The sequence below is a fragment of the Somniosus microcephalus genome, chromosome 9 (genome assembly GCF_052327205.1).
Source record: "Somniosus microcephalus isolate GS21.2 chromosome 9, FLI_Smic_1.0, whole genome shotgun sequence".
NCBI lineage: Eukaryota > Metazoa > Chordata > Chondrichthyes > Squaliformes > Somniosidae > Somniosus > Somniosus microcephalus.
This window is the reverse complement of record NC_140995.1, coordinates 151,995,835-152,017,987: the sequence shown is the minus strand read 5'-3', so window position 1 is coordinate 152,017,987 and position 22,153 is coordinate 151,995,835. Positions and strand designations below refer to the sequence as shown.

Here is a 22,153-nt window from a genome sequence, read left to right as displayed (position 1 = left end):
GGCCATCGGGACGATAGCGGGGCGCTGCGCACACCGATGACGTCATCGGTGGCGGCGCCGCGCTACAGGCTAACGCCGCCATTAGCGCCCCGCTAAATACCGCGGTAGGTGTGGCCAGTGGCGCAAAAGCCACTGAGTGCCCTCTTTGGGCGCAAACTGGTGGCGCAGGCCACTGAATTTCTAGGCCTTGGTTCCTTAGCATTTCTGGAAAGTTATTTGTGTCCTCTTCCGTGAAGACAGAACCAAAGTATTTGTTTAATTGCTCAGCCATTTCCTTGTTCCCAATTATAAATTCTTCCATTTCTGACTGTAAGGGACCTACATTTGTCTTCACTAATCTTTTTCTTTTACATTCTTGTAGAAGCTTCTACAATCCGCTTTTATGTTCCTTGCAAGTTTACTCTCATACTCTATTTTTCCCCTCTTAATCAATCTCTTGGTCCTTTTTTGCTGAACTCTAAACTGCTCCCAATCCTCAGGCTTGCTACTTTTTCTGGCAACTTTATATGACTCCTCTTTGGATCTAATACTATCCTTAATTTCTTTTTTTAGCCATGGTTGGGCTGCTTTTCCTTTTGTGCCAGAAAGGAAGGTAACTGTTGCAATTCATGCATTTGTTCCTTAAATGTTAGCCATTGCCTATCCACCATCATGCCTTTTAATGAAACTCCCCAATCTATCATAGCCAACCCCCTCCTCATACATTCATAGTTTCCTTTGTTTAGATTAGGACCCTAGCTTCGGATTGGACTACTTCACTTTCTATCTTAATGAAGAATTCTATCATGTTATGGTCATTCTTCATGCATTGAATTGTCCTGCATCATGCTACCTAAAGAGGAAAACCCATAATAAAACCTGTCATGCCTGAAGGTGATGCTGTGATACAGTTTTTAAATGTTAAATGTCATGAAATGTTAGCTGTTAAAACAGCATCTACATAGTAACTTTAGAGTTATAACCAAAAAGGTTGAGTCTGCATGCAGTTGTAGGTTCTTGCCACTGAGTATTGTTGTGAAGCAGCCCAAGTTTCTCCCAACCAACAGCCATGTTGGTATATGTTAGTATACAGGGTGTAACCTGACAGTTTCCTAGCGCTGCCTCTCACCTAAACTCTGTTATCTTCCATCTTGACTCTCCCTCCCCAAACAGACCTCCTGGACCAGTTGGGCTGAATGGCATGTTCCCATGCTGTACCTTCTATATAAAAGCTGTCAGTAGCTCATTTACCAGGCCTGGGAGCTCAATTAGAGGCTATTATTCATTAAACTGCCACCCCTCTACCCATGGCTCCCTTTTGCCTGCTAGGCAGGCCCCACAGCCACAAGCCTCTTCTGTGGACCACCCACCCTGCTCACTCTTTCTATGCCCACCTCACCTGCTCAGCTACTTACCAGCCTGTCAACCCACTCCCTGCCCACCCTCCAGTCTGGCACTTGCCAGCTGTTCAAGCTCTGCGACTACAACCCCTTTCCATGGGCCACCCGCCCAGTTCTCTAGTCACCTGCCAACTCGCACATGTTAATAACATACTGCTGACCTGCCGCTTAGATTCCTGGCAGCCTGCCCACTTGCCTCGAATTCATCAGACCCACCCCCACCAATAATCTAAACATCCTCCACCGCTCCACCTCATGCCCTCCTTCTCATCCACCTCTTTTATCTCTCTCCCCTTCCTGTTCCCCTGCTCCAACCCCCCCCTCCCTATTCCTCCATTTCTCTCCATCCTCACTTTCCCTCTGTCCCACTTCCATCTCCGGCCTCCTCCCCTCTCTACCTCCCCAGTCCAATCTCCCCCACATACTTTTTTGTCCATCCTCTTCTCCCAACCTATTCTCCATCACTATCCCCCTCGCTGTTGCCCCCTCTGCCTCCCTTGTCTCCTCCTCTTTCCTCTCCCGCTCTCTCACCCTATGTACCTCTTACCATTTGATTGCTGTATCCTTAGTTCTTCTTTGTGCAGAAACTTTGTATTTTGCAATGACTGTACTTAATCAGTTCAAAATGCATCATCCTGTCATTTCAAAATACCTCGCATAGCTGTTCTACCACTCTACCCAACAAAAAAGGTTTTTTGATATTTTGGGGGTGAATTGCTGCAGGAGGTCTCCCACTCATCCGCCATAATTTTGGCAGAAGAGCCATGGAAACCCAGATAAATGGTGTAGTCAGCATTTATGCTACTTTTTTTTTTACAGTTTCCATAGCTCTTCCACTGAAGATATGAAGGACGAGCATGAGAACCCCCGTGGAAATTCATCCCTTTGTTATAATCTCTACATGTGGAGTCCCATCACTGATCATTCCACTTTATTTTTTCAATTTCAATCATTTACTTAATTGAAACAGAACAATAGGAAGTACCTCAAATGGCAATACATAACTTTAGTTTTCTTCCTCAAAAGATTCATTCCTCCACAAATTCCTCCTGTTCATTGAATAGAAAATTACCCAGAAAGAACAAATGCAAGAATGTTAAACATAAACCAAGAAAGACACAACATTAATTATGAGAACTGGCCGATCAGCAATTGAAAATTACGGGGCACCTTGGCTGCCCATTTGAAGGCCAAGGCTCACCTGATGCTATATTCAGGTGGACCTGTAAATGTGCTGCTTAAATATATAAGGCGAGGTCCTATGCCAGGTGTAGAATCCTGACTGCAAAATTCAGGTACAAATGGCCATGCGCACTCTTCCCTTTTGCACCAGGTCTTGAGTGGTGTAACAACTGAGTGGTGAGAACCAAGCTGAATATAGAAAGTTCAGAGGGGAAGTGAAAAAGAAAATAGGAGGGCCAAAGAGAGAGTATGAGAATAGATTGGCAGCTAATATAAAAGGGAATTCAAAAGTTTTCTATAGGCATATAAATAGTAAACGGGTAGTAAGAGGAGGGGTGGGGCCGATTAGGGACCAAAAAGGAGACCTATGCATGGAGGCAGAGGGCATGGCTGAGGTACTAAATGAGTACTTTGCATCTGTCTTTACCAAGGAAGAAGATGCTGCCAAAGTCATAATGAAAGAGGAGCTGTGGAGATACTGGATGGGCTAAAAATTGATAAAGAGGAGGTAGTAGAAAGGCTGGCTGTACTTAAAGTAGATAAGTCACCAGGACCGGATGGAATGCATCCTAGCATGCTGAGGGAAGTTAAGGTGGAAATCGCAGAGGTACTGGCCATAATCTTCCAGTCCTCCTTAGAGACGGGGGTGGTGACAGAGGACTGGATAATTGCAAATGTTACACCCCTTGTTCAACAAAGGGTGTAAGGATAAACCCAACAACTATAGTTCAGTCAGTTTAACCTTGGTAGTGGGGAAGCTTTTAGAAATGATAATCAGGGTCAAAATTAACAGTCACTTGGACAAGTATGGATTAATTAAGGAAAGCCAGCACAGATTTGTTAAAGGCACAATGGCCCAGAAATTCGGGTCGGAGACTTCCCGCGGGTGCAAGCCTCCGACATGCACTTACCTAGCGCGCCGGCCGTTGTGCTGTGGGCCCGCATGGTATTCCGATCCTGAGCCTCCTCCAACTGCCGGTGTGCAGTGCTTGCGTATCCCAGGGGTGCAGTTTGTTTGAAGCGTCCCCTGGGATCACGTGGGCCATGGAGAGCCAATGGTAGCAGGGAATGCTTCATTCATAAATTTGACAGGAAGGCTATAAGCCCCAAAACATAACTAAAACTTCAAATACATTTTTTTTTAAATCACATTTTAAAATTATAAATTACATGAAATAACTTTTAAACAATAATTTAAAATTTTGAAAAAATTAATTACATTTTCTAACGGAGCTAAAAATAAACTTACCCTTCTTTAAAGTATTTAAAAATAATAAACCTGTGGAAAAAATGTTTTAATTTTAATTAATTCACCACTTACCTTGTTAAAAGCAGGCCTTGCGCCTGCTTTTTAAAAGTGTAACTGCTGGAGACTTACATTCCCGGGAAAACCTGCAAAAAAAATGTAAGTTCGATGTGCACGCGCTGCCTCTCTGGCGCACGCGTTCCACCTGTCAACCCATTCTTTCAAGGGAACGGAAGTTCTGGTTTCCCGCGCATGCGCAGTGCATGCACGAAACCGGCACTTTCATTGGGCCTACACGTAAGTACCCAACGCGTACTCACGCATGGGGGCCCGAATTTCTGGGCCATTGTGTTTAACTAACTTGATCAGGTTTTTTTGATGAGGTAACAAAGAGGGTTGATGAGGCCAATGTAGTTGACGTGATGAACATGGACTTCCAAAAGGTGTTTGATAAAATGCCACATAATAGGCTTTCCACCAAAGTTGAAACCCATGGAATAAAAGGGTCAGTGACAGCATGGATACGAAATTAGCTAAGTGACGGGAAACAAAGTAGTGGTGAACGGTTGTTTTTCGGACTGAAGAATGGTATACAGTGGTGTTCCCCAGGGGTCGGTACCAGGACCACTGCTTTTCTTGATATATATTAATGACTTGGATGTGGGTGTACAGGGCACAATTTCAAAATTTGCAGATGACACAAAACTTGGAAGTATAGTGAAAAGTGAGGAGGATAGTGATAGACTTCAGGAAGACATAAACAGGCTGGTGAAATGGGCAGACATGTGGCAGATGAAATTTAATGCAGAAAAGTGAAAATTATACATTTTGGTAGGAAGAATGAGGAGAGGCAATATAAACTAAAGGGTGCAATTCTAAAGGGGGTGCATGAATAGAGAGCCCTGGGGGTATATGTACACAAATTGTTGAAGATGGCAAGGCAGGTTGAGAAAGCGGTTAAAAAAGCATACGGGATCCTGGATTTCATAAATAGAGGTTAAGGGCTAGATTTTCAGTATAGGCAGTTTTGGGGCGCTAACCTTAGCGCCCGCCCGAAGTTAGCGCCCGCCCCAAAGTAGCGCCCCGTTGCCGGAAATTCAGTGGCTTCGCCCTAAGAGATTGGTGGAGCGCTAAAAGAGGCGTTCCACTCCTATCTTTAGGCGCTAAGCCGGCGGTCCAGAGGGATAGCGCCCAGGCGGGGCGCAGCGCGGGTGCGGTCATTTTTGGACTGACAGCAGACCCCGTGGCGCCGACCAGCTCTTAAAGGGGGAAGGGACGAATTGGTCTGCTGCCACGCCCTGCACACTGCAGCCTTGCAAAGAGGCCTCAACACTGCTGCTCAGCCCCAGGGAGTCATGGCAACGCCAGAGAAGGCCCGTCAGCGTGCCCTGCGCTTCTCAGAGGGTGATCTGGACATAATGGTCACAGCTCTGGAGGTGAGGCGCAAGATCTTGTTCCCAGAGAGTGGGAGGAATCCAACCCACCATGACTACACCAAAGCCTGGAAGCAGATCGCCCAGAGGGTGACGTTCACCGGCGATGCCCCCAGGACCCACAAACAATGTCGTAAAAAATACAACGACCTGACCAGGATTGTGAAGGTGAGTAGCCTTTCCAGTCTCCTCCTCATTCTTGCATGTACACCTGACATGATGGGCAAAGGGAGCTGAAAGTCCTATTGGCCAGCCCTCAGCCAGCAGCATTGGGACAGTCATGAGCATCACATGGCCATTCGGCACTCTACACTTTGTCCAAGCTATTCCACCATGGGAGGCAGTGCACACTACATCAGGGCTTCACTCTGTCCACGCTATTCCACCATGGGAGGCAGTGCACACTACATCAGGGCTTCACTCTGTCCACGCTATTCCACCATGGGAGGCAGTGCACACTACATCAGGGCTTCACTCTGTCCAAGCTATTCCACCATGGGAGGCAGTGCACACTACATCAGGGCTTCAATGCGCACTTACAGCCCGTCCTTTCTCTTGCAGGCTAAAGTAGCGTTTAATCGCCAGGCGCGTGCCAGGGGTGGCCGCGCCAAGCTGCAGAAGCTCACTCGGCTGGAGGAGCGCGTGTGTGTGCTCATGGGAGCCCGTGTGATTGTCCCCACAGCGTGCGGAGTATCCGACCCTCCACTGCCCGGCAATGGTAAGGACCTCGCCTTTTGGCCCTCTCGCGTCGCACTGGCCCATCCGAGCTACCTCCTTTGCCACTGTCCCACCAATGCGCTGAATGCCACCAGTCCTAACTCCCTCGCTGACGCCGTCTCCTCACTCTGAAGCTACTCTTGTGCATTCCTGCTTTCAGCTGGTGACGACCAGGACCCTGAAGCTGCCAGTGACAGCACCTCCGACCAGGAGGAGGAGGAGGAGCAAGCCGGACCTTCGGGGGAACAGTCACGTCCCGCAGGAGAGGAGGAAATGCTTGACACCTCCTCACTGGACGAGTGCCTGGAGGAACTGTCGCAGGGCAATGCAGCTTCTGGGACCAGTGGCGTCCAGCCACCCAGGAGCCGTGCGCGTGGCCCGCGGCCTTCCCCCCAAAGGGGGGAAGGATCAGAGGGGAGTGCTGCTGATCGGCACACTCGCCGCCACCAACGCGGCAAGGGTCCCCTAGTTCGGCCCCCTCCTCCCCAGCGGGAGAGTCGCAACTCCAGTCCGGACACCTTCACCTCGGAGGAGGTGCGGAAGCTGGATAAGATGGCCGAGGATTCGGACCGGCGCCACACGGAGCTCATGAGCGTGGTGGGGCGCTTGCCTGAGGCCATCGAGTCGCTGGCGACCAGTGTGCACGAGTTCGGGGCAGCAACTGCCGCGAGTGGCCGCATGCTGACTGATGCCGTCAAGACCCTGGCGGCTGTGATGCGAGTGCACACCAGGACCACAGGGGCACTCACTGCTGCCACACACGCTGTCTCAGGCAGGCATCGCCAGGGCAGCCGCCGCGCTGGACCATCCCAGCAAGCCGCCCCTCGGCCGATTGTTGCGGATCCTGCAGTGCGGGCCCGGCCGAGTGCCACCGTGCCACAGCACCAGCCAGCGCATCCCAGACGCCAGCTGGCCCACATTGCGCCATCCGTCGCCGCCATTCCCCCACTGGGGCGTCAAGGGCAAGCGGCTGCAGCTGATGGTGGCCAGGCTCAGGTGCGCCACTCAGCAGACGGCCCCGCGAGGCCCAAACGCCGTGTAGGCCGCCCCCCAGTGGCATCTGGCGGAAGGGCATCTGAGCCTCAGGCGCCTTCCCCCAGCCTCGCAGCAGCCACTGGGCAGAGCTTGCGAAGGAGCAGCAGGCCGGGCAGGGGAGGCAAAAGGCTGGACAAGGTCTCGCCCTCGCGGGCCACTCAGTAGAGGGTGTGGGCAGCTTTCCTTTTATATGGCGGTGGCCATCTTTATTTTGCCCATGGTTGTGTTGTTGGAGGGCTTATTTTTTGCGTTAGGCCAACATTGAGGCCCGGTTTGAAGAAAGGTGGAGTGACTCCTCCCCAGTTTGTGGGAGTGAGTCGTTTGTTGGGCTTTTTGTGGGGCCCATTTATTGTTTTTGGGGATTCATGTGGGAAGGGCTTTTCATTTTTGTGTAATAAAAAATTATCTTTATTCATGCAGTCTCCATGGTTGTTCTTCTTAGTGTTTGTTGGCTTCGCCGGCTGAGGGCTTGCGGAGCGGCTGCATTCATCTTCCCTCATGGCCCCTGGCCATTCCCTGACAGGGGGCTTAGAAGTACCGTGTAATAAGGTGGCGTCGTGCGGCCCTTGGCCCTGGTCGCTCCCTCCTGGGAACGTACTCCTGCTCCTCCTCCTCCTCCTCCTCATGCTCCTCCTGCTCCTCCTCCTGAGGTGCTGGTCCAACGTCAGGTGGCAGTGCCTGAGTCCTGCGGATAGCCAGGTTGTGTAGCATGCAGCAAACCACCACAAATTGGGAGACCCGGTCCAGCGAATACTGGAGAGCTCCTCCGGAGCGATCAAGGCAGCGGAACCGTTGCTTGAGGACCCCAATAGTTAGCTCGATGATGTTGCGGGTGGTTTGATGGCTCTTGTTGTAGGCCTCTTCAGCAGCGGTCCTGGGCGCGCGGAGCGGGGTCATGAGCCAGGTGCACAAAGGATAGCCTTTGTCCCCGAGTGGCCATCCTCTTGGGGGAGGCTGTGCCTGGAACATGTCATGCACAGTACTCTGCCGCAGGATAAAGGCATCGTGGCTGCTGCCTGGGAAGCTGGCATTGACTGCCATGATGCGCTGCTTGTGGTCACAGACCAGCTGCACATTCAGAGAATGGTAGCCCTTCCTGTTGCGATACTGCTCGCCATGCTCCAGAGGGGCCCGCAAAGCCACATGCGTACAGTCAATGGCGCCCTGCACCAAGGGGAATTCCCCGAGTCTGGAAAATCCCAATGCGCGCTGATGCTGGCTCTCCAGGGCCATGGGGAAGGAGATGAATTGGCTTCTCCTTCTGAACAGTGCTTCGGTCACCTGGCGGACGCAGCGATGCGCGCCGTACTGGGAGATGTTTGCTATGTCCCCAGCAGCGTATTGGAAGGAGCCGGTGGCATAGAAGTTCAATGCCACCGTCACCTTCACTTCCACCGACAGAGACGTCCTGCACCTAAGCTTTGGCCGCAGATCTCGGCGAAGCAGGTGGCAGATCTCTGCAATCACCTCCTTTCGGAATCGGAGCCTTTTAACACATCGCGCGGCACTCATGTTTAGGTAGGAGCGCTGCTGGCGGTATAGCCTGACTGGGTAAGGCCTACGTGGCCGACGCCTGTAGCCCCCTCTGCCTCTAGCCAGGGCTGCCCCTCTCACAATGCGTCTGCGAGCCCTACGGACATGGAGCTGCAGCTCCGCGTTGGCACCCCATGCAACCCCCATCAAATCCTGGCAAACACTCTAATTTCCAAAAGGCCACTTGCAGCGCTCTGGCCTGAGTCCAAAAATACCTGGCTCTTGCTGCTTGAAACCAGTTAGCTATCCTCCTTGTTGTGTCTCCAGAAATGCGTTGCACAAGAGTGTTTTCTGAAAAAAGGCTGGCCTTTATACTGGAGAGTACGTCCCCTTTAATTTGCGCCCCCCGGGGCCCGCGCTGGTTGTGTTGCGTTCCTTTTTCCAAACGCTCCGGCCGCCAGCCGCACAATGGGGCGGCCCGACTGAAGTTTGGAATCGGGGCGCACAAAGGGCGTTGCACGAGGATGTGACGTCATTTTCTGCGCGCGCATCCGGGCGGGCGCTAAACTTTGCGCCGGCGCTAACGGGCAACTTAATTTGGGGCGGGGCGCAAACTGCGCTGCGCCCGGGCGCTACATGCATAGCGCCCGAAAATCACTTCTCTTAAGGCGCTAACTGCTGGCGCAAGCGACTGAAGATCTAGCCCATAGAGTACAAAAGCAAGGAAGTTATGATGAACCTTTATACAACACTGGTTCGGCCTCAACTGGAGTATTGTGTCCAATTCTGGGCATCACACTTTAGGAAGGATGTGAAGGCTTTAGAGAGGGTGCAGAAAAGATTTACGAGAATGGTTCCAGGGATCAGGGATTTCAGTTACGTGGATAGACTGGAGAAACTGGGGTTGTTCTCCTTAGAGCAGAGCAGGTTGAGAGGAGATTTGATAGAGGTGTTCAAAATCATGATGGGTCTGGACAGAGTAGATATGTTCCCATTGGCAGAGGGGTCGAGAACCAGTGGACACAGATTTAAGGTGATTGTCAAAAGAACCAAAGGCGACATGAGGAAAAACTTTTTTACGCAGCGAGTGGTTAGGATCTGGAAAGCACTGCCTGAAAGGGTGGTGGAGGCAGATTCAATCACGGCTTTCAATAGGGAATTGGATAAGTACCTGAAGGGAAAAAAAATTGCAGGGCTACGGGGAAAGGGCGGGGGAGTGGGACTAGCTGAAGTGCTCTTGCAGAGAGCTGGCACGGGCTCGATGGGCCAAATGGCCTCCTTCTGTGCTGTAACCATTCTATTATTCTATGATTCTAACAAGCAGTCTTAATGGAACTGCAGGAGGCTGCTCCAAAGAAATGGTTCAGGGAATTTTCAGTTTTTAATTTTGTGGGCCCAGGAGAAGCAGGTGTGCACCTCCTGGGCCTCCCAAAAAACTCCGGCCTGGTACCAGCCTGTTCAAGGCTTTTCTTTGGGATCATCTTTCCCCAACACCGTCCCGCAGCACCCCCCCTCCCCCGCCAACGTAGTAGCCGTCTGAATTCCCCACACTCCCACAACCAGCAAGCTGCAATGGGGCATCCAATTTGCTTCAGGCCTCACGCTGGCATGAATGGGTGGGCAGAGTGCCCACACTGCCAACTTCGGGGCCTGTTTCAGGCAGAAGTTGAATTTGTCAGCCAATGCATCTGATCAGGTTAGCCTCGTCATTTAACCTCTGATGCCAAGGAAACCGATTGAGTGTTAATACATGAAATCTTGGCATTTGTTCTTTCTGCTTGTTTTGGAGTAAGCACCAAAGTACCAATATTAAGATATTTTCTTAGTAATAACTGTAAAGTTTATGTTTATTATTATTACATTATGTAGCCAATTAAGCTGCAACAATGTAGCCGGAGCTTGTGTGTGGTCAAAATCTATAGAAAAGTAAAAAACTAGCAGAAGATGTTAGAAACAGGCAGCAGGTCAGTCAGCATCTGTGGAGAGAACAGGCAAGCTCACATCTCAGAACTGAAGATGGCTCCACAGGCAAAATGTAAACTTGTTTGTTTTCTGCATAGATGCTGACTAACTCAAAGATGTAATAGAAAAACATCTAGAAACCAAAAATACAATAAAGAGTAGTCAGCACGGATTTCAAAATTTCAGACTTGAAAATCCTTTCCAATGTAAAATAAAGTTTTAGAAAGAAAGAAAGACTTGCATTTATATAGCGTCTTTCATGACCACTGGACGTCTCAAAGCATTTACAGCCAATGAAGTACTTTTTGGAATGTAGTCACTGTTGTAATGTGGGAAACGCAGCAGTCAATTTGCGCACTGCAAGCTCCCACAAACAGCAATGTGATAATGGCCAGATAATCTGTTTTTAGTGATGTTAATTGAGGGATAAATATTGGCCAGGACACTGGGGATAACTCCCCTGCTCTTCATATTGGCCAGGACACTGGGGATAACTCCCCTGCTCTTCTTCAAAATAGTGCCTGGGGATTGTTTACGTCCACCTGAGAGAGCAGACGGGGCCTCGGCTTAACGTCTCATCCAAAAGACATAAAACACCTACATGGGTTCTTTCATGACTAATCAGATCTTTATAACTCCTCCCGCAGTAAGGATTTGGAGAATGGTTAATGGTCTGGTTGCTTGTGGTGCCATGAACATCCTGGCATGTTGCCTGAATACAATATGGGGATCAGGGAGTGATGCAGACCTTTCCCTCAGGGTATTAAGATGCTGGGAGATCCAGTAATCCATGATAAGTTATATTGTACACGGGCTCGGGAATAATTGGGCCAGATGGTCTTTTCTCATCCATGCTTTCTTATTTTCTTATAACCTTACGATTGGTTATGACAGCTTATCGCCGTTTGAAATGCACAGGCACTGAGATGTCTCCAAAGGTCACATTGCACACATATGTTGATACAGAGATTAGATCATTTGCTATAGCAAAATACTGCGGCTGCTGGAAATCTGAAATAACAGCAGAAAATGCTGGAAACACTCAGCAGGTCAGGCCTGACCTGGTGAGTGTTTCCAGCATTTTCTGTTGTTATTTATGATTAGGTCATTTGGCTTGGGATAAGCATCAGCTGGTGCCTGAAATCTAATTCTGGGACTGATTCCAGATGCTTCTGTACTGCAGTCCAAAGATCTGATTCTTGCATGCATGGTTGGGATGGCACTTACGTACTCTTATGCTTACAAGCCATCTTCCATGGTACTTTACCAGGTCCAAGTACCCTTTTTAAAAAGTTGTGCTGCAAAGGTGTTCACGTAAATGTAGTAAGGGCTAAGAAGGAATGTGACTGATCTGCTCGATGATCTGAATCAAGTCTCAGTGGTGCTAGAATTAGGTAACGTTCAAAATTCTTATGGAAAATCTTTGTGGAAGAGTTAACTTTTCTGCTTTACATTAGTGTTTATTGCTCTGATACTTTAAATATTTTATTATATTTTACCCATGCAGAATGCATCCAAATTGTTAAATATTATTAAAAGTACTCAAGCCTCAAAAATTTATTGAATCTTTTAAAGGATTTTAGTAGCTTCTGACATAAAAATAATAACAGTTACACTTGAAGCCTGCAATTTTATCTTCCAGCACTGGAAGATTATCTATTCATTGATCAGGCACTAAAGTGTAACTGATCTCATTGTTATATATTGCTGTCTAGAAATGTTCCACAAAGAGTTCTGTTAAATCTGATCATGTCGCCTTTGTGCATAGACCAGACGTGGCAAGAATCCCTGAAGAACCAGCTGGAAGCAGAACTGGAGCACAGAGCCCTGGAAGCTCTGGATACCTCAACCTCGGAGAGAGCAAGAAGATTCAATGTGAATGTTGAAGATCAGGAAAATGGCCAGTGCAAGATCACTGAGGACTTATTGCAAGCACTTCCCCTCAGCTTTCTGTCAGGCACTGAACCACCAATTAGAGCAGTCACACAACTCAGTCTACCAGATTGCCACAGAGTTTGGGGAAGTCACCTTTCTGATACGAAGAATGTTTTGAAACAGTCCTATAAAATAAAAGGCCTGGAGGCCTCAATGAAAGAGCTATTTCATTCCAGCCTACAGCAATCTGACTTTAATGCATTTCCAGGTATTTGGGGTTATTTCATTTTACGCTATCCATTTAGTAAATAGCTGTACTGTACTGACTTACACAGGAGTAGGAAATACCAGTATTGTGGGGCCAACAAGCAGAAGCTTGCTTTTTTGACAGGCACTGAATAAAAATGAGCAAAAAAGCTAAGATTTGACAAGAACCTTTTCTGGATCATTTTTTTGTCAGCACACTTTTAGGCCTAGGGTTTCTGCAGCTCCTCCACTGGTTTTGCAGCATAATTTTGGTGGGCAAGGGCATAAATCAGTGCAAGGACGCGCTCCACTGGGACTGATTTTAACTGTGGCGGCCCGGTGTAAACTGGGTGGTACCAGCCTAAAAATGACGTTGGGTTACATACCACGCTGGTGTTCCAGCTGTCAGTATCTTGGTAGGAGCCTTCAGATGGGTGGCTGGAGTGCCCGCCAGTTGAAGGCGGGAGTCCATTTTTAATATGCAAAAATGGGGTCCAATAACATACATTGGGACCCCGGATGCCATTTTGAGATACAAAGGCTGTTAAAAAAAAGCCCAAAACCAGTTTCATCTTTTATGTTTGTGGGGCCAGGAGAAGCAGGATCTATGTAAATGAGGCCTGGGCCTCAAAATGGCTCAGGCCTCACGTTCTGGTCCAAATGTTAAAATCAGCCCCACCAGATCCAGTTTTTTTTTGTATCCTTCCTGATTTCCCTTCACAGTTACAGTGATCGCCCAAAGCGATTACCCACTGTTGGGTAACTACATGCAGTTAAGACAGATGCAGCAGCATGCTGTTCCAGCCTTATGCTATCCCCTGCACCTGACATTGTGGACGCCTATATAAAATGTGCATTTCCCTTTGTCAATGTATTCTGAGTAAAGGCGAAAGTGCTGTTGTTACAAACTGGAGTCTGCAACTGCCATTTGGACCCAGCAATTCTTTTTACTTGTTTTCTTTTTGCATTGTTTTTCTGGGAACTTCACCTGGCAATGCAGGAGAAGCTCCTGTAGTGGGATTACTGCACTGGCATTCCAAGGTTTGGAATAATGTGGCCAAGCAACTCTTCCTTTCCAGCAAACCACTGAGGCATCTACAAGGCATGTCAGAAACTTCGAGAAATAGCAGAGATCCAGCACGACCGGCTTTCTGCCATTATTTGGGAGTTCCACTCGTCTCCTGCTGGAGTTACAGTGGAAGATCAGTGGAACCGCCACGGATTTTCAGCCTCCATGACTGTTGCCGGGTGGCCTTTAATTGGCCTGCTGAGCCCACTGGGCGGGCTCAACAAGGTCAATCAAGTTAAAATCGCGTGGATTGGTCGCATCTTGATGGAGGCGGAACTACAACCCCGAAAGTTGTAGTCCCACCTCCAACCCGACTCCTGAATGAAAATCCTGCCCTTAGTGTCTATAGGGCTGAAGGTATGGCTGCCAATGGTGGGATGAAGGAAGTGGGGGATGCACAACAGGCCAGCGGTGCAGTTCTCGAAGGGTTGTAGGGCTGGAGGAGGTTAAAGAGATAGGGAAAGGTGAAGCCATGAAAGGATTTGAACATGAGTTTGAGAATTGAACATGATCATCATTTATGAATTTAAGAGTTAAATTTTGGTACTCAGTATATGGCATTTTCATTCTAATCACAGGAGGAGTCTATACCTTGGATAAGAATATCCAGCTTGGCCTGGGATCCAAAGATCCAACTATAAAGGGACTGATGAGAGATAGGGTCTTGCCACTCCTGGACCATAAGCAGCTCAAGAAATTCAAGTAAGTTTTAATGACATCTTTGACACTAGGCTGTGCAGTAATTCTACAAAAAATAATTAATGAAATGCACCAAAAATAAATTACAGTGTGTTGCAGGTAATATTTAGAGCCATAATAGTTTACAGCACAGAAGGAGGCTGTTCAGCCCAACATGCCTGTGCCAGCTCTGTGCTAGAACAATCCCAAACTAAAACTAATCCCATTGCCCTGGTCTCCCCATATCCCTCTATCTTCCTCTGCCTTGTATATTTTGGGGAAGGATGGACAATCCCAGTATCTTTACAGTTAGCATGAAAATATTTGTAAAGGTAAAGTCCTCTGACAATGTCGATCATGTGTGAAATGATTATTACTAAAATTACATATGTATAAACAAGTTGAGAGTATAAGTGATTGTAGTTTGTGTAGAATTGCAAAGATTTGCATAGAAATTACAACCTGGATACAGGCTGTTAGGCCCATGTTGGTGTTTAGCTACCATATGGACAGTAGTTCTAATCCCAAATCCCATATCCCTTTATCCCCCTAAATGGTCTACTCCTGTTCCTACATTCCTATGTTCCCTTTCATTCAAGCACCCATCTAACTGTTAGAGAATGGATGTCCTTACTGGGAAGCTATTCCACAAGATATTAGGGTTCAAAGGCATTCATTAGCATTCATAGGAGTTAAGTGTACAATGATAACTATTATTAATAATTACACATATAATTAAGGCCACATTTACAATAAAATTAATTACTGGAGAATTCACATGTTACAGTTCTGGAGCTCGTGATGAACAGCTGGTCAGGCCTGTCGAATTTGGAAGTATCTATTCTAACACCCACCTTTTACATTTTTCTTTTACTCTGCCTTTGTGAGAATCTGCATGTTTCTACATTACCTCATCCAATTAGCTGCCATAACTACAGTTTTAACATGAATCACTCCCCAAGCCTTCACCTTGACTGAACTGTCAATCGAGTAATTCAACTGGAGACTGTTACAGGGACACAAGATTCTCCTACAGGTGAGTTATCACTTGCCTTGTCCAGATGTGTCCTTGGAAGAGTTAATCCATAGGAGGACAACTGAGATATCTACAGGGCTAGGACAAAGAAAGCTTGTAGCTGAATGCTTATCAGCTAAAGTCTCTGTCTGGTAACTTATAATTCCCACTGAACATTGAAACTCACTTAACAGGCAAAAGCTAAAAGTTATTATAAAGAATTAATCGTTTCCTTACATAACCTATTCTTAAGTACTGACATTGTCTCTGCTTCAATCATTATCTCTGGTAGTGCATTCCACAGCTTCATAACCTTCTGTGTAAACTGATTGAATTCACAGAATTTGGGAACAGTCCAATTAATTTGCACTATTGTGTAGAATTGCAATACCAGGCCAATCACCATGATTGTGCTGCCGGTCATGTTTATCTATCCCTCCTACATGCTTGTAATTAACTTGCTAACTGCAGTTATCACTTTCTGCTGTCAATGGATGAGCACAATTAGAATTCTCATTCCCACACAAAATAGTTCCACAAGTGACTGATTGGAAGGTGCGATTTCATTCCTATGAATTGCTCATAGGAGTGAAATTAGGATTTCATATCAAGATTGATTGAACCATTTCCAGTTTTGCATCTCATATCTACTTTTTTTGGTTCTTGAAAACTAGTTGCAACTTTCAATTGCATGTATCAGTTGTTGACACCTTCAGTAGTTTTAATAGGTGAGTGTGTATCTGGCTGACGTGTACCAATGGCTTATGGTGAATAAATGAAAGTAGGAGAGATGTTCTTCTATTTTTTCTTCAATCTCAGGAAATACTCCAAAGAAGGATTTTTAGAAATTATTTCAAGAAAAAGAAACAGCAATTTAAAGGAAGGTAGCAACAACACCAATGGAGATACAATGAACAGGTGACAGTTTTCTAATTTTATTAAGATAGATCTTTTTATTGATAGAAAATATAAATCTATTATAATTGTCCAGACTCAGTATTTATTAAGATATCAATTTAATTTCTTTTTAACCTTGAAAGATTTAATTTTAAAATGACTTTATTCAAAATGCGCAACAATCATCATTTGTTTAGGGTGAAATACAGTTTTGTTTATGTAATAGTTATACTTTTAAGGGAGATTGAAGATGTTCTGAAGCCTTATAGCTTTCAAAGGAATTGGGAAAACTTGAGTGGATGAATTTATTATCTTGTATGTTTGAATATGTCATTTTGGGATCTTTGGGTCGTGCAAAAGGATCATGTGCCATGTTGTAGGTGGGTGTGGCTGTAAAATTGGGCAAGAACTGCTATTATTGGACCTTGTCTATCTTCGTGCTGGTTCCAGATTTCTGCCATCATTTGTGCTATTATTGGATGTGCCAACCCAAATACAGGCAGGTGCATTTAAGTGAGACACTAACGACAGAATGAATGTCAATAAATCACATTTGTTGTCGTTATCACCCCAATGACACTGGACATTACTTACACCAGCATTCAACAGGCATCCACTATTGCTAGGTGAGGAACAATGTCTTAAGTTATATTTAAAGGTTTAAGGCAGATTCAGAAATCAATTTAGGCACAATGGCCTAGAAATTCAGTAGCGGGGCGCTAGCCTCGCCAGGGCGCTAAAAGTAGTGTCCCGGAAGTAGTCACGGCCGCCCGCCGGAAATTCAGTTTGCGCACCCCAGAGGGAAGCGCGGCGCTACTGGAGGTGCCCCGCATCCCTCTTGGGGCGCTGCAGCTGACGATCGCTGTGCAACGTGCCGCAGCGCCACACGCTGCGGCACGGCGCACTGCGGTACTGCAGGCCTTCCTCCCCTTCTTAAAGGGGAGGGGCCTTGTGCAGCGCGATCGAGGATCGCGAGTGCCAGCAAAAGAGCTCGGCACCGAGGAGAAGTGCCGGGCTCTTGGAACGCAGTTGGCACTCCGCGGGGGGGGGGGTGCTCAGGAGGCCGGGGACGGCAGCGCGGAGAGGTGCTGGCAGGCGGCCAGCAAAAAAAATGGCCGCCCACACCTCTCCTTTAATTAGCACCTCTACCGCCGCAGGTAGGCCCCCCTGAACCGGTCGCAAATAGCGTCCGGCATTAAAGCAGGGGGCGCAACTAAATATCGTGATCGGGGCGGTAGCGGGGCGCTGCGCACACCGATGATGTCATCGGTAGCGGTGCAGCGCTAACGGCTAGCGCCGCCATTAGCGTCCTGCTAAATTTAGTGGGAGGTGTAGCCAGTGGCTTCCGACCCACTTAGCGCCCTCTTAAGGCGCTAACGGGTGGCGCAGCCCACTGAATTTCTAGGCCAATGAATTGGCAATTTTACATTGGCAGATTTTGCCACTTCATTGAAGGCAGGATTTTTTTTTTAAATTGTTGAGGATGCCTGTTCCTTTAATTGATCCCTGGGATGAGAGGGCTGTCCTATGAAGAGAGATTGAGTAGATTGGGCCTATACTCTCTGGGGTTTAGAAGAATTAGAGGTGATCTCATTGAAACAGATAAGGGTCTGAGGGGTATTGACAGGGTAGATGCTGAGAGGCTGTTTCCCCTGGCTGGAGAGTCTAGAACTCGGGGGCAGAGTCTCAGGATAAGGGGTCGGCCATTTAAGACTGAGATGAGGAGGAATTTCTTCACTCAGAGGGTTGTGAATCTTTGGAATTCTCTACCCCAAAGGGCTGTGGATGCTGAGTTGTTGAGTATATTCAAGGCTGAGATAGATAGAGTTTTGGGGAATCAAGGGATATGGGGATCAGGTGGGAAAGTGAAGTTGAGGTTGAAGATCAGCCATGATCTTATTGAATGGCGGAGCAGGCTCGAGAGGCTGTATGGCCTACTACTGCTGCTAATTCTTATGTTCTTATGTTCTTAAGTGGTTGCAGGTGTCTGTCTACTGCAGCAGTTGCCATTCTTCCCTCCCTCCTCCTCCCTTTATGGCGAGCACCCAAGTGCAGACCGGAATATCTTTGGATGCCTGCCCAAAAAATTTCAATGAGAATGACATCATGAAATTTGCTGGGGTCAGCACTAGGTCAGTCGGGCAGGTGGCAAGCCTGCCCCACGACACTTCCACAGCTGAACACACCACCGCAGAAAAACTTGGCCAGTGCCTTGCCTGCTGCTTGACAATTTTGTCTTCCTCCAACTGATTAAAATGGCAAAACAATCAAAGACTGCTGCCACTTTCACAGCCAGGGACAGAACAGGTAGACTCACAGGGGATAATGTTAAATTACTTGTTGCCCATTCACAAATCTCTGCCCGTCTCTGGAAACAAAAGGAAAGGAAAAGAAGGAAGGAAAATAAAACATTATATATATATATATTAGAGTACCTTATCACATCTGCAACAAATTCCAAAGCATTTTACAACTGAAGAATTAATCGTAGCCAGAACTTTCACCACAGGGATAGAGGGTGCTGCCTCATCTTACAATGCCCTGCTGGGCATTATTTCAGCCCCTGGAGTTTGCATGGGAACAGACTGTTCGCCACACTTAGAAGTGTGAAGCCCGCTATCAAGTTTCTCTCAATCCAATTGCCTAGCCTATTCAATGAAAACTGGAAATGTCCTGTAACTCAGGCCCTCGGTCTCAATATTCATGCGAGAAACTGCATCTGCACCTTAGACCTCTTCACTCAGGTGCTGCCATGGAGTTTTGGAATCCCTCATGTATTGCTGCACTGATGTTGGAGCTGCACTTCGACAGTTTCTTCAATAGAACATGCAGAGTGATGTGAACATTTTCAAAGCAATAGTGAACTCCCCCCCATAAGGTAAAGATTCCTGGCCCTTGTAACTGGAACTGGACATCTAATTATCTGATTCCTGCTCCTCTACTGTCATTGCTTCTTTCCCCTCTTCATTTGTGCTGTATGCTTTATCCCCGCAACAGATGTATCTGAAATAGTACATGCACGATTAGGAGTGTGTGACAGGTGCACATGAAATGGATGCATTTGCTGATCATCTCTGGTGTCGGCTATGTCATCTTGGGAGACACCTATAAAAAGACAATGGCTGTGATTTTGCCAGCCATGGCGAGTCCGGTGCAGCTGGAGTAGACAGCAACCTCAAACTCCGCTCCTGTCTTCATCCCGCCTCCTCCAAATGATTTTGCCCTGATTGGGATTGTTAAGCCCACCCTGCGAGGTTCCTGGCCAATTAAAAGAAAGCAGGTCTGCTAACGTCATCTGATGATGCGTCATCAACCGGTTTCCTTAAGGGGGCCATGTCTACATTCATTTTGACAGTTGTGCTGTCACTGTTCTACAGCATAGAGGCACTGCAAACACTGACAAGCACTACACAGAGGTGCATGGCTATACTCAGGCTCTCCCATGACTCCTTCCATGTGCTTATGGAGGGAGTCACAGCACGCAGGGAGGTCCTCTTCCCTTCCAATGAGCAGTAGGGACCTCCCCAGGACACCACGCAGACTGGTTGCACATTACACAGGAGGACACACGCAGGGATGTTGTCAGGAGGACAAGGCTGCTGTGGCACAAAGCTTTTAATGATCACAGTAGATCACGAAACGTTACTGCAAAGCCACACTCAACCTCATCATGCTGTGCCACTCATCACACCCCATCACTCTGCCTTCCCTACCCTACTCCTGCACATCCTTACTCACATCAACTTACCTTGCACCTCCACCCATCCCTCTCTATCTACATTATCACATCCCCATCTCACTAGCCACCCCTCACACTCACCCTCATCCTAGTCCAATCATACCAAATAACAACATATAAGGGTAGGCACTTGAGTGTTTTAGCCAATGTTTGTGTAAACTTTCTGTTAATGAGTTGTCAAGTATTGAAATCCTTATTGTTACCACTTTGCCTTCTTGGACAGATTTGTGTGCACCTTTGAAAGTGTCTTAGTGAGTTTCAGTGAATGTTGAGACATAACATCCACCCCCAACCGCCCCCCCACCCCCGCCAATGGTGATGAGTGAGAAAGGGATGGCTTGGACTTTGTAGGGATGCTTTATGTTGTTGGTGTGGGTTGGTGCCAACCTGATCCATCATGTGGCAGCCAGGGTGTACAGTGTTTAAGTGAAGTAAATCTGGACATGGTGAGGCCATCGCTGGCGTCCCGGTCAGCAATGTGCTCGGGTGATGATGCCCCGTGTCCAGTGCAGCATCAGTTGATTGCGAAGAAGGTTGGTGTTGTTGTTGGTGCTGTTGGTGTGCCTGGTGATGCTGGTGTTGTGGCAGATCGTGTTGAGATTCTGAGGACCAAGGTGAGATTTTTTCAAGGGCACCGATGCTGATGGAATAGATGGCAGGTGAGGTTGAGATGACAAGTAATCTGCCAATGTTGAGATAGGTTGTCCCAAGGAGGTGACAGTGAATATAGAGATTATTCCAAACACGTCAAAAGTGCATAAAGCTCAAAAATGGGTTCCAAATCATTAATGCTCCAGCTTCTAAGATTAGGAAGTGAACAGCTGTGAAATGGTAGGTTTTAGACCACTTTTGCAGCTTTCACCTATTCACAGCAATCCACAGTCATTGAGAACCCGACATACTTACCTGACGTGATGGCCGGTCTCTGGGAACCTTGTTGAAAACCTGGTAAAATGGTAAGTACATGGGAAAGTTGTTCCTAACTACCTTTTAATAAGCTTTTAACTATCTAAATTGGCTGACCCACCGCTTGGTGTCGGGTCTGTTCAGGGATGACAGACCTGACACTTAGGAAACTGACAAGGAGGCAGTGACCCGTCTCCAAACCCACACTCAGAGTGCTGGAAAAATTCAGCCCAACATGTGTTAACCTGGTGCCTGTATGAAATGGCTGTGGACAGAGTTCCAGTGCAAATGTATTATGTACCATGCTCCTGTTATTCAGAATCTGTCTGGGTCTCAATGACTAAATGACTTTGAAGGGTGTAGGGGGTGGCGGGTGGCGCGTGCGCCCAGTCAGTTATGCCCCTGACTGCCTGTGAGCGGTTCAAATCGCTCCCACACCCCTGGGTTCTAGACACCGGACTTAGGTACAGGCGGCGATACAGAAAACTCGAGTAGACAAGTGGTTTGGTGTAAGAAAACCAAGATTTTATTAAAACAGAAACGAAAACACAGTCTTATGAGAAATTACTGGTAGAAAAAAATTACAGGCATACAACAATAACTATACTTATACAGGGAATGGGGAACACACAGCACATCGAGGGAAAAACAACTACTTTAACAATCCCCTTATCCTTATCCCACCCCTATACCCAACTAGATTAAGCTATGAGGGGCCAGGAATTCATGCTCACCAATCCAAAGCAAAGCCTGTTGTTTTAGCAATTGCGAGTTTTGAGGTCTGGTCTCCTGTCCTTTGGGGTACCCCGTTGCCATGTGGTCTCAGGGCGCGGTGCTGGAGCTGTTGCTGCGACACACCTTTCTTCTCCTCAGCTACCGTCGTCGTCTCGTCATGATGGGTTCTCTTCTTCTTCTCCCTCGGGCGGTCATCGGCGGTAACGTTGCATCAGCGAGACGGTTGGCAGTCTTCACTGCTTAGATTTTCCTACCCATTCTTGGAACGCCGGTATATTCGTTATGGCGTGGACACCTGCGTTTAATGCCAGCTCATTCGCAGTGTTCAACTAGCCAACTTAGTCTCACTGTCCTTATATATTTTCTTCCCCCAAGTGCCAGCTTATAACTCGGCGCTCGGTCTTAATTAATGCGTCTTCTGCTGCCCTTCTCTGCTCTTTGTCGGGTCTACCTTATTCTTCGTCTCGGTTCGTTTCGCCTCGTTTCCTCTGCCCGCTCTCGTGGCCCGGGTGTCCTGGGTGAATTTGAACTCGGGTCTCGTTCCCCTCTCCTGCGATTGGTATGGA

At 47.5% G+C, this 22,153-nt stretch overlaps 1 protein-coding gene across 1 annotated transcript in view; it reads left to right on the top strand.

Annotated features, from left to right (window-relative positions):
* LOC147112781 (uncharacterized) overlaps positions 1-22,153 on the top strand; it is a 445,258-nt gene that overhangs the window by 263,583 nt on the left and 159,522 nt on the right. Inside the window, 3 exon segments of the mRNA XM_085997401.1 lie at positions 12,196-12,570; positions 14,196-14,319; positions 16,130-16,228. Of these exon segments, the coding sequence (XP_085853527.1) occupies positions 12,196-12,570; positions 14,196-14,319; positions 16,130-16,228 (598 nt within the window).